This window comes from Poromitra crassiceps, assembly GCF_964638095.1.
Source record: "Poromitra crassiceps genome assembly, chromosome: 2".
Classification (NCBI taxonomy): domain Eukaryota; kingdom Metazoa; phylum Chordata; class Actinopteri; order Beryciformes; family Melamphaidae; genus Poromitra; species Poromitra crassiceps.
The window spans coordinates 60,063,100-60,075,442 of NC_139624.1; the positions used below are offsets into that span (position 1 = coordinate 60,063,100).

At 43.4% G+C, this 12,343-nt stretch overlaps 1 protein-coding gene across 1 annotated transcript in view; it reads left to right on the plus strand.

Moving 5' to 3' along the window:
• LOC310800023 (uncharacterized protein) overlaps nt 1–12,343 on the plus strand; it is a gene marked incomplete at both ends in the record, with an annotated part of 172,320 nt that overhangs the window by 71,408 nt on the left and 88,569 nt on the right. The window contains 2 exons of the mRNA XM_083662620.1: nt 10,453–10,967; nt 11,503–11,661. Coding sequence (XP_083518746.1) covers nt 10,453–10,967; nt 11,503–11,661 — 674 coding nt within the window. The remainder of the gene's footprint in view (nt 1–10,452; nt 10,968–11,502; nt 11,662–12,343) is intronic.

Below are 12,343 nucleotides of genomic sequence, written 5' to 3' on the forward strand. Positions count from 1 at the left end.
TTTGGATCAACGTTTGGTGTAATTGAGGGTTAACTGTGACTAAGATACCACTTGGGAAGGTTTATCAAGTTGAAATATCATCTAAAGGTACAGACCTTTTCAAAATACAAAACTAGAATTTGTCAACTTGGATGGTACCAATTAGTGAAAATTCTGGCCCGGGTTCATATTCTACTTTAAGGCCCACAATCAGCCTTCATGGTGGGATAATATGGGAAGATTATACATTTCCTCAATTGTTACAGTCCTGTGAGTATTTCAGGTTTTGTTATTTGTGTCAGTGATGTTCCTACATGTCATAATGCTCAAATAAAGACTATAGTTTAGGTGGAAATGGTGCAAAAACGAATGTTGTTGACACTTTGAAGAGCCCATGTGACCTCTATGTTTATTAGACAAACTCACAACTGTGCTTAAATGAACGTATGAGTCTACCCTTTAACATTAGACCAAACATGCCTTCATAAAACATGAGTAAAGGTCCTGAAAATGAGCCTAAAGTAGGATATGCACCAGCGCCTAAGATACCAATTTATTGTAGGGGGTGGTTAACTTCATGTGCTGATAACTGTGACAAAGCTACCACTTAGCAAAGGTTATCATACCAAAATATCATCTATGGACATGTACCTTTTCAAAAAATGTGACTAGATTTTGCCACCTTGAGTGATACCGATATCTGGTCTGGCCCATGGACTAATAGGGAGAAAATACGCTCGTCGCCCCAGATGAAATATCCCAACTCGAGCGAAACTATGCTGGCATCAGTCGCTCGCTGTTCAACGCTGATTGGCTGCCGTGTGAGAGCGAGTCAAGGATCACACTGGCTTGGAACAAACCGCTGGTTTATTGTGTGGCAACAAACCGCATTGACAGGCTGACAGCTGACATGAAGTGAAGTCTGTACTACCGGTATGGAGCTCGCGTCAGGAGCACGCTGATAGGCTTAGCTTGTAAACATCTACGGTGGCTCGTAGTGGACAAACATCATGACATTGCGTAACGTTATAGCCCCCACATGTCCGTCAATTCGTGTGCCTGTTGATGAGCGATTTAAACAGAGCGACAGAGCGATTCCAAAGGGTTGAATCAAGCAACAGAGCGAAAAATAAATATCTCGGTGTGAACACACCTTTACCACAGCAAAGAACAAGTTTGGACGTTTCAACAAAATTCGAGGTAATGGGACTTTGACCCCACTTTGACAAACTACGGTAGTGTTAAATAAATCCACAGTGAACCAGAACGTCGGCAAAACAGCAATCAGCGAGGTGCATGTGTTTGCGCGCGCGCGTTTCTCAAACACAAAGTAATTTGTCGTCACTATGTCATTTAAAGAAGCAGATTGATAATCAACTTTAATAATGTTTTTCTGCAAATTGTATCTCAGCGTTTCTGCATGGCACTCAAGGTTAGGTCTGGCCAATGATGATGAGACCTAGATCTCGATTTTGTTATGGTAATATTGTGATATTGCATAGTATCTTTTCCTGCTTTTAAAGGCTGCAGTAAAGTGAAGTCATTTTCTGAGCTTACCAGACTGTTCTAGCTGTTCTATTATTTGACTTTACCCACTTATTAATTATTAAAAATCACATTGTGTAAATATATTTTGTAAGAGTCCATATTGCCCAGCTCAATTTACATTTGAAAATCTAACCCACTTTGTAGAAAATACCGAGATATATCACCTTTCGCCATTCAGCCTAAAAATACTGATATATGATTTTTGGTCCATATCGCCCTACTCAAGATCTTTGTTGTCGTCAGTGTTGGGGCTAGTAATGTGTTTTAGTACTTAAATTACCATGTTAGTTTTTCAATTATTGTTATCCGTTAGTAGTTACATTACATAGACTATTTTTTACTCACTGACTTTTTATGTATACATCGAGACTACAAAATGTTTGGTCATGGAAATTTGGTTTAAAGTCATGGAAAAGTCATGGAAATCCATTGGTCAAAATGTGTATGAACCCTGTATAGGCTACTAGACATCTCGTGCGCTAGGGCTGGGTTAAAAAAATCGATTCTCCGATTTTTTATTTTAATCCTTTGATATCGATTCATATGTCCAGAGATCGATTTTCTTTATTCATTTTTTTTTTTTTTTTTTTAATAAACATAGGCTATAATGTTATAGGGTGTGTGTGGTAGTTTACTGAAGAGAGAGGTGTATGAAGAGAGAGGTAGGGCGTGCACATCCGCTTGTAAGGCTCAGGTGCAGGACAAAAAGCAGATAACATAGAAAATAAATAGAGTCCGCACACTGAATTAAAGTCAGCTCCCAGGTCAGTTTATTTAACGTTTCGACTACAAAGTCATTTCTGATGAAGACTTTGTAGTCGAAACGTTAAATAAACTGACCTGGGAGCTGACTTTAATTCAGTGTGCGGACTCTATTTATTTTCTGTGTGTGGTAGTTTAAACATAGTTTCAAGTTGACGTTTATTTATGTTTGTAGTTTAATCAAAAACATAAATACTGTATGCTACATAAATGGAAATGTTTGATCATTAATATCTACTTTTAGAAATTATATAGGCTGAAATCCAATCACTGTGCATAATTGTGAAAGTGTCTTTATTGACAGATGAAAAGGCTGTTATTTACCCTTTGTCACCACCTGGTGAGTAAATATATGTGTAACTAAAACCATTCAAATTGACAACCGGTCCACAACTTTTTTCCCCATGTATCTACCGGTCCTTGGCGCAAAAAAGGTTGGGAACCCATGTGTTACATAACTGGACAATCATGTAATTCAGGTTACAGCTCAAAAAACATGTTTTAGTATCACTAACCAAATCGATATTGAAATTAATCGAATCGGAATTGAATCGAATCGAATCAGGATTAATCGATTCGGAACCTTGTGAATCGGAATCGAATCGATTCTTGAAATTTGAACCAATACCAGGGATTCCGTTAGCCGGCAATTGTTGCCGTGGGCCGGCAAATTGAAAGGTCACCGGCTCAAGTGGCCGGCTGAAAATAACAATATGCCAAATAAATAAATTCCTTATATAAAATATCCTAATATTGTGTGACCTATAGCCGAAGTGATGTTGCCAATAAGCTACGACTTAAATAGAGACTTATTACATCATATTTTTTCCACCCCCCTGTATGTTGAGTGTTTGTGAAAAAGAAAAATATAGCAGACGCTTTCGTTACTGTAGAGCGCCGTTTAAAAGCCGCACAACAAGCAGCATCAGTCCCGCCGGCCAGCGCTGGACCCGCTGTGAGGAAAAGCACAGGAGGAAACCGAAATGTCAAAACAGACATCCCTTGCTAGGCCAGTCCTTTTTTTAATCGAGATCATGCAACAAGTAGCCTACTTCAGCCGAGGCCAGCAAGACGGCAGCAAAGAAACAGAAGTGTGCCTGCCGCCGTCAAAAGCGAAAGAGACCCGACGTATAGGCTGTCAATTTAGCGGAGGTAAAAAGCCTTTTTACCTACGTCAGGCGAATCAATCAATCAATCAATGGCTCGTGCTTGTTGACCGACGCTCGTATGATGAGGAGATGAATCAAAATGCTTATCACAAATAAAGCCACATGGGAGCCGAGAACGAGTGCAGGAGAGCTGCCGCAGCTGCCAGGTGTGGAGTGGGAGAGATTAAGGTGATTCAAGATTCAAGATTTTTATTGTCACTCCGTAGTACAAGTATCACGTGTGAAATTCTGGTGCTGTGGACTCCGTTTACAACATAGTACAAATATAACAGGGCATATGAGTGCAAAAACAACAAGAGACACAACAAGCAATAAGGCAGTAGAGTGATAAGACAAGTCAGAGACAGTGGCATATTCACTGCACATAGGTGCACATGTCATGTGCATACTTTAGACGTAATTACACATTTTAAATTTGACGTATTTGACGTACAGGTGCAAATAGCATATACATAGGTAGCGGAACGCATCTGAACTTGGGGGGGCGTGTCGGGGGGGCGCCCCCCCCCGCCAGGTTCCATGAAGCCAGGTTCATATAGGAATATCTCATTTTAAATTAACATTAGGATTAGACGGTTGTGATTCAGTATTCAGTCTTAACAATCATATATTTGCTCCTTTTCTCACTCACTCCTATGTCACCACCTGCTCTCCCTGCAGGGTTTGAGATTCAACTTTTTTTTTTATCACCAGCCAATATGGCTGCTAGATTTTAAAGTTACGAGACAATTAATTTCAACTAGCCAAAATGTTTTTCTTGAAATAAACCAGAATATGAGTGCAACTGGGTTTTACAGCAGGGCTATTCAACTAAATTGTTCAGGGGGCCACATTGTCAGAAACCTAAGGGACCGGGGGCCGGACCGTTCCCTGAGCCAGTACACTTGACACAATGCGCCACCACATTTTCGCAGCCGCGCTGGAACTATTATTAAGTAGGGGGTGCTGTAAGGAATGGAATCTCGGCAGCGTCGAAGAAAATTTGATGTTTTTTGGACTTTTATCCATATTTAGAAGAATATTTAATTTTAAATTAACATTAGGATTATACTGTTGTGATGTCATTATTCAGTATCTTCTCCTTTTCTATTATTAGTATTAGTATTAGTATTAAATACAGAGTATCTCATGAAAAACTATTAATATTGCATCTTTTGTGTTTAGCTCCGTCTCACAGCAGGCCCGGCTCTAGAACCAAATTACAGAGGGGGCCTGCCCCTAGCTTGGGGGGGCCAAGCTACCCAAGGGGGGTCCGGGGGGATTCTTAAAGTAAAATTCGTCAACCTGGTACATTTGAAAGCAAAATGAAGAGGCTAAATCTATGAAGAACTACCGTACACACATCTCTAATGTGTTGTGACTTTACAAATAATTAGGCCTAAACAATTAATATTAAAGGCCCAATCAAATACTCACTATTACTGACGCCGGTGGCCGTTAGTGTAACTGCAGGCAGCGTGTGAACGAGCTGACGCGCGGGCACCATACTCGCACGCGCACAAGCAGTTGCCTGGCAACAGCAGAGCTGTTCGTTGCTTTGTAACGTTAACTCATAAAAGTCACTTGAAAACGGCAACCTGGACAATTTATCGGTCAGATCAGCCTCGAGATGCCCAGGAAGGATTCTGGATGAATTAGGGGACGTTATTGTGGCATGTTTGGTCGTGTTTTGGCTTGCGTTGGCTGTGGGCAAGTCGATACTCATGTTAGCACAAGCCAGGAAATAGCCTGCTCCCCCTGTATGTACGGTACCGTGCCTGGAGTTGACCAAACTGAACAATCAAACAATGTTTCATAAGCATAACAGTAACGTTAGGCATATTTACGACTGTTAAATTCATTATCCACACAAGACGGTAACGTTATTAGTGGGGCTGGTGGTAATTTCTATAAAGGTAAATTAATATTAGTTAGCCGCGATTAGCATCAAGCTAACGTTACTAGTATGTGCAGTCCCACTGCAGCCAACTGCAGTCAGAGCCTGCTGGCTGCGGGAAGTGGATACTCATGTTAGCACAAGCCAGGAAATAGCCTGCTCCCCCTGTATGTACAGTCAAACAATGTACCGTAAGCATAACAGACAGTAGGCTAACGTTAGGCATATTTCCAACTGTTAGATTAATTATCAACACAAGACAGTAACGTTATTAGTGGGGCTGGTGGTAATTTCTATAAATATAGCTAAATCTATTAGTTAGCCGCGTATAGCATCAAGCTAACGTTACTATGGTTCTAATAGGCACTCACAACCGCAGCTAACTACAGTCAAACAATAATGTTCCATGACCATAAGCATAACGGTAGTAACGTTAGGGTTGCATTACTTCACACAAGACGGTAATGTTAGCAGAGTTTCTGACCAGGTGGTCAGATACTTGTACTACGGAGTGACAGTAAAAATCTTGAATCTTGAAAATCCATTAGCAAGCAGCTAACGTTATCTGGTCAAAACCCCATTACAGTAGCTACAAGCAGCAAGTTTCCTTCATGAACCGAAAACACAGTCCTGACTCTAGTTTCCCCCCGATGTCGGTCACATTGCTGCTGTCTGGCCAGACGGGCTTCATTAGATAAATATTTATTTATTTAGTCTGGACTTTTTCTGGAGTCTGTGTTGTTGTTTCCTTTAGCTAGCAGCTAGCGACGAACGTAACGTTAAAAGCTACTTCAGCCATTTCCTGTTAGCGTCTAGGACAAGAGACGAGCTTGTGAACGCGCGAGACGTCACATCCTCTAGCTGTGGCGGGAGATGCTATCCACAAACTGCGGTTTTCCAATGTATCTTCTGAACGGCTGGTCTGAGAGAAACGCCCCTGGTCGCCATTTTTAAGTGACGTCAAGGCGCATTCACTCAGTGCCAATAATAAACACTTTGTGCACATTTATTTCTCGCCAAAACCAACGGAATGGGCCTTTAAATGTATTTACACATTGTGCACAAATTGCATTCATTGTGACAAATTTACAATACCGTAAATTCCGGACTATAAGACGCAACGGTGTATAAGCCGCGGGACCAAAATTGACTATTTTTTTCTTCTATAAGCCGCACCGGACTATAAGCCGCGGGTGTTTTGATGTTTAATTACCATATGAAAGGGTTCGTGCACAGAGAGGAATGTCGGGAAAGAGATCGCTGTTTGGGGAAGCTCCCATTTATTAACATTTCAACAAAACAAAACAAAAGTCAGGTCACTAATCCCCAGACAAAATCACACAACAATAGGCTACCGTATATGTGCAGCAAACCTGTAACCAGAGAAGTCAAGTCACTAATCCTCGTCTTCCTCTTCTTCCTGCGTACTGAAACCACCAAAGTCCTCATCTTCAGTGTCGGAAACGAACAGGTTCAGGGTGGCTTCGTCAACCACTCTCCTCTCTCCTTCAGGTGCCATGGCACGAGTCCGATACCTCACGAGTCCGACACCTCACGAGTCCGAAAAAAGAGGCTAACTTCCCCCAGACCCTAACCCAAAACCTAACCTCTCCCACCCCCACGCCTAAACCTAACATCCCCCAGACCCTAACCCAAAACCTAACCTCTCCCACCCCCACGCCTAAACCTAACCTCCCCCAGACCCTAACCCAAAACCATGAGGTGTCGGACTCGTGAGGTATCGGACTCGTGAGGTATCGGACTAGGGGGCAGTCCCCGTGGCGTCATCCTCTTCATCCCGCAGCAGTCCAGCGTTTTGGAACCCGTTGGTAATTGTGGATGTTTTCACACTCCTATAATATTCCGTGATCTTCCTTTGTGTGAATTCGCCGAAGTTTGTGATTTTCTCCTGATAGTCGGGAGGGAGTTGTTCAGTAGTTCTCCCCCGGACGGACAGTCCCTTTTGCCCAGGTTACGCGCGGCTGCTCTGTTTGATCGGCGGCTGCTCTCTTTTAATGCGAGATTGACTGCTTTCAACTTGAAAGCTGCCTCGTGTGAATTTCTGCGTACCTTCCCCATGGTAAGTGAGAGTGTTGCTTCTACTGCTCGTCTTGTTGTGAATATTCCTTGATCTTCCTTTGTGTGAATTCGCCGAAGTTTGTGATTTTCTCCTGGTAGTCGGGGGAGGGAGTTGTTGCCCGAGTGGCCGTTTGCTTACCGTAATTACCATATGTAAGTGGTCACGCACAGAGGGGATTGTCGGGAAGAGATGGCTGTTTGAGGAAGCTCCCATTTACCGTATTACAACATTTCAACAAAACAACATAACACAACACCACCGTTGTTTATTTTTACAGTGCACACAGTGTCCGCGGTGTGGTGAAAAGAGGGCAAGAGAGGAAATTAAAACAGAAGTGGATTTATAGTTAGAAAGAGTGCTAAAAAAAGAGAGATTTTTTTTTTTTTTTTTTTTTTTTCTGAAAAAATCCATAGATAAGACGCACCGTTATATAAGCCGCAGGGGCCAAAAAACGGGAAAAAAGCCGCGGCTTATAGTCCGGAATTTACGGTAGTTAATATCCAGCCAGAATCATTGCAAATGGATGTTCAAAGTAACAGTTAGCAATAGCATTCAGTTAATCAATGCCTAATGACAGCCAGATTCCGTTTTAAACTTTAAAACAGAAAAACGGAAAAACGTTTTTAGCACACAACAAAAAAAATAATTGAATGGGGGGGCCAGTTTAGGGAATGGGGGGGCCCGGCCCGGTCAGGCCCCCCTCCAACGCCAGGCCTGTCTCACAGCATTGTAACATTGTAGTGCAGCAAGAAAGGAAAACTACTGTAAACATTTTAACCATATTTCTTGTTTAGAACCTATAGCTAGCAACATCGCCATCTCCTGAAAAACATTAATATTGCACCGGCTACATCACAGCATCTACTGAAAAACATTTATAGTGGATCTGACTTGTTTGGTTCACTTTAGATTCACATCACATCTGAAAAACAACCAGTTGAGTGTAATAAGTAAATGAGGTTTAATTGTAAAAAAAAAAAAAAAATCTAATTTTTTGGGGGGAACTGAAATGTACCCGGCCCCGGGCCCGTGTGGCCCGGGCGGTTCCGCGACCCATGAGCATATACCTAATTAAACATACAATTAAACATTAGACATACATAATGGTAGCAGCTACAGTGCGGTACAGTACAGCTACTACACTATTTGTGTATGTTAAGGAGTCTCGTGGCCTGCGGGAAGAAACTGTCCCTCAAGCGATTTGTGCGTAGCCTATTGCTGGAGATTCAAGTTGTGCGCTGCTGCACTGACACTGTTGCACTTATTACTTTTAGCTAACGCTACATTGTTTTTTCATCAAGGCAATGTCCAGAAGATATGGGTTCATGAGTGTCTGCAAATGCAGATAGATAGGCTACAGTAGGAGCATGCATGCATGTTGTCTGTTTCAATAACGAAAGCGTCCTTACCGAGAACGACGTGCCGACCAATTAAATATTCTTGCTGCGACATCGGCCTCTTAATGACAATAGTGGCCGGTAAATATTCGATATGGCCGGAATTTTGGAACGTTACCGGCTGCACTGGCCGTCTGGGAAAATGTCTAGCAGAATCCCTGACCAATACCCAGCCCTACGCGCTATGTGCGCTCGATTCCTAGGCTCGCTAGCTCCCACCCTGCAGCTCGCCGAGCTGGCCCTGCAGCTCGCATACGCAGCTCGGCTGCTGCGCGGCCTCGCCCGCAGCTCGGCTGCTGCGTGGCCTCGCCTGGCCTATTGGCGTGCGCGCAGTGTCTCCCTCTCTCTCTCCCTCAGTCTCTCAGTCTCTCCCCCCTCTCTCCCTGTCCTCTCTCTCCCTGTCCCCTAGGTCTCTCTTCCTCTCCCTCAGTCTCAGGCCATGTCCACACGGAGACGAGTTAGGTGTATCCGCTACCGTTTTTTCTAGTATCAACGTTTTGTCCAGATGGAACCAGCGTTCTGGGAGTATACGTTCTGGGAGAATACGCTAATTTTTGAAACCGGGTCCCAGAGTGAACAAATCTGCATCTTTCCTGAACCGATGACGACATAGCCCCACCTCTCTCTGCCAGCAATGCTAGCTACTGAGCCTCAGGGCTCCACAGCTGACTCTTCCCATCCACCCCTCCCCTCCCTTCATCGGATATTTCCCAGAAAGCTTAGCGGCGGCTAAGTTTTTACAAGGACACGAACAAAATCAGGGTAAACATGTACATGTCAGGTTACATTATGTAAGGCAATCGGCGTCTTCCAGCTTAGCTGACAGCACAAGAGTCAAATCAACAGGCTTGAGCTCGGCGCGTCCTTATAACGTCATGACGCGCCCGCGGTAACGTTGACAACCACAGTCCATAGTCACACAGCCTTACACTAGCTAGCTAGGCTACTGTACTCACATTTTGAAAGTAGGACTCAGCTACTTCCAGGCTTATAAACTCGTGACAAAAACCTCATCTGTCCTGATGGTCGAGTTCCATCCAGCTGCTCTCAGTCCGACAAGTGGATATTATTAGCCACGAGATGTGTGTGAATTGATTCAGGTGGGCGTTAGCAGCTAAAGGCTAGCTGAGTCCATGCTTACTGCTGCTACTACTTCATAGTTCATAGCATTATAAACAAATAAAATTACTTTAATTCACTTAAACACGTGTACCTTTACTCACACTTTGTTGAAAATTAGGAGAGAAGTGTACGAAGTGTCATAGTTATAACAGCCTCACTGAGGTCCGCAGACCGCTAGGTGCGTTTGTTTGTGTCCCTAATAACTGCTGTAGTTTAAGTTGGGTCTCTAAGAGAGAGTAACAATAATAAACAGTTGCTTTTACTTTCTCATCTCTTAACTTTAATACTTATTATACAATGTTGGTAAGAATAGCCAAATAAGTAAATAAATAAATAATGCTACATGATAAAAAGAATGCTTCAATCAACGCCGTCATCAGATCGGCAGATACTGATTCCAGCGATCGGTGATCGGCCCCAAAAATCCTGATCGGAGCACCCCTAGTTGCAGTCAGTATTTGCTCTTATCTTATTTATCTCCCTCCATCCCTCTCTCTATCTCCCTGTCTCTCCATCCAGTCACAAAAGAGAAAGCCAAGATCAGCGCGGAGGAGCTGCAGATCAAAAAAGTCAAGAAGAAAAAGAAGAAGAAACACAAAGAGGGGGAGAAGCACAAACGTGTGAAGATGTACCACCGCTCCAGCCAAACCATCTGCGCTGGCCTGCTCCTGCTCCCACCCTCCTCTCTCTCATCCTCCCATCCCAAACACACTCTGTTCAAACCCCCGCTCCCTGTTCACCCTCCTTACCATAACAACAACAACTGCAATTCATCTCTCCCCAACTCCCTTAACTCGCCCATATCCTCCATAAAGACCCCCCATGCGTTACCAACCAAACACCAGCCGCAGTGCACCCATCCTGGGATGGCAGGCCTGGAATTTGCCCCCTACATGCACATAGAGACCCAGCCTAATGGAGGGGCCCTGGTGGCCCACGCCTACACGTCCCAGCTGTCCTCCCTCTCCCTGGGCCAGAGGCAGAGGTTCGCGCAGGAGTTTGTCACCTTGGCGTTCAGCGAGGACTCGTCCCAGGTACAGTGTGGACGTAGGTCAGTCAGACCCATCTGTTCCGTGGATGTTGAGCCTAATGCACTGTTGTGCAGCTGCAGTATAGCGCCCACTGTTGGAAGACTGTCGCCCCACATCTGGCCATGTTTTATGTTATGATTATTTATTTGAGTTAAAGATGTTTTTTTACTCATGTGTTGTCTGAGGGGTCCAAGTTAAGGAAAGGGGTACATTAATGCATTTCTTTTTAAATCAAGGTTAACGCAGTATATTTAATTCTAAATATCTTTTTTCACTCTTATATTTATTGTCAGGGCTTGATCCAAGGACTGACGGTATGTGACAACTAAATATGCATGTTACGGGTAAATGAGGCTGGAAAGGATACAGTTGTAATATTACACTTGTTGTAATACACGTGTAATATTTGTAAACAGTGAAGTAAAGTACAGCTGTACTTTTGAGTTATGATCAGTTATTATGTGTATAGACATAAGATAAGAACCCGTGATGTAGGCTAATGTGCTTTGAACTGATTTATGGACTGTTTGGTTTCCAGGCAGCCAACTATGTCATGGGGATCGTGCATGGAGCAGCTACCTACCTTCCTGACTTCCTGGACTACTTCTCCACCAATTTCCCCTCAGCTCCGGTTAAAATCGAAATACTGGGAAAGAAGGATATCGAAACCACCACTATGGCTAACTTCCATTCTCAGGTTAGGACACACACTGGGAATGTCGGGTGGGTGGATGGATGGATAGATGGATGGATGGATAGATTTACACACAATGTTGCAACTGACAATCTAGAGATATAAGGAAATTCAGAAGCAGATTTGTATTGTTGTTTGCATTTGGTGGTTTAGTATGGAGCTGTAGAAGCAGAAGGCACAGAGCAGATGGGATTACCTTTTAAAAGGTCTTGATTTGGCAAAGGACAAGATGAGCGCCTATATGGCGATCGTTTTTAATATTCATTGATTAAACATAAACATACACATTCACAGGCAGTTGGGAAATACACCTCCAAACAGAAGTGCGCGTGTTTCCATTAAGGCGTGTACTTCTTGCTGAGTGAGGCTCCTCTTTTTCTCAAACTGACACTGAACACTGGATCAATTCAAGGCCGACATAGCACAGCCGTCTCCTGACATTTCTCCAATGGATATGTGACATAATGCACATGCCGTTTGAGCCTGTGACAATGTCAAAACTAATAAATTAAGTCCTATGATGCATTACACAAATAATTTATGAAGTCATATGATGGAGTACAGGGTAGGGATGGGCATTTGAAGTAATTAAAATACTCAAGTACTCTCCTATTATGAACGAATAATCGGGTACTCGCCAGGGAGGGGGGGGATTGGGGTCCGTGTGGAAACACAAGCAGAACCC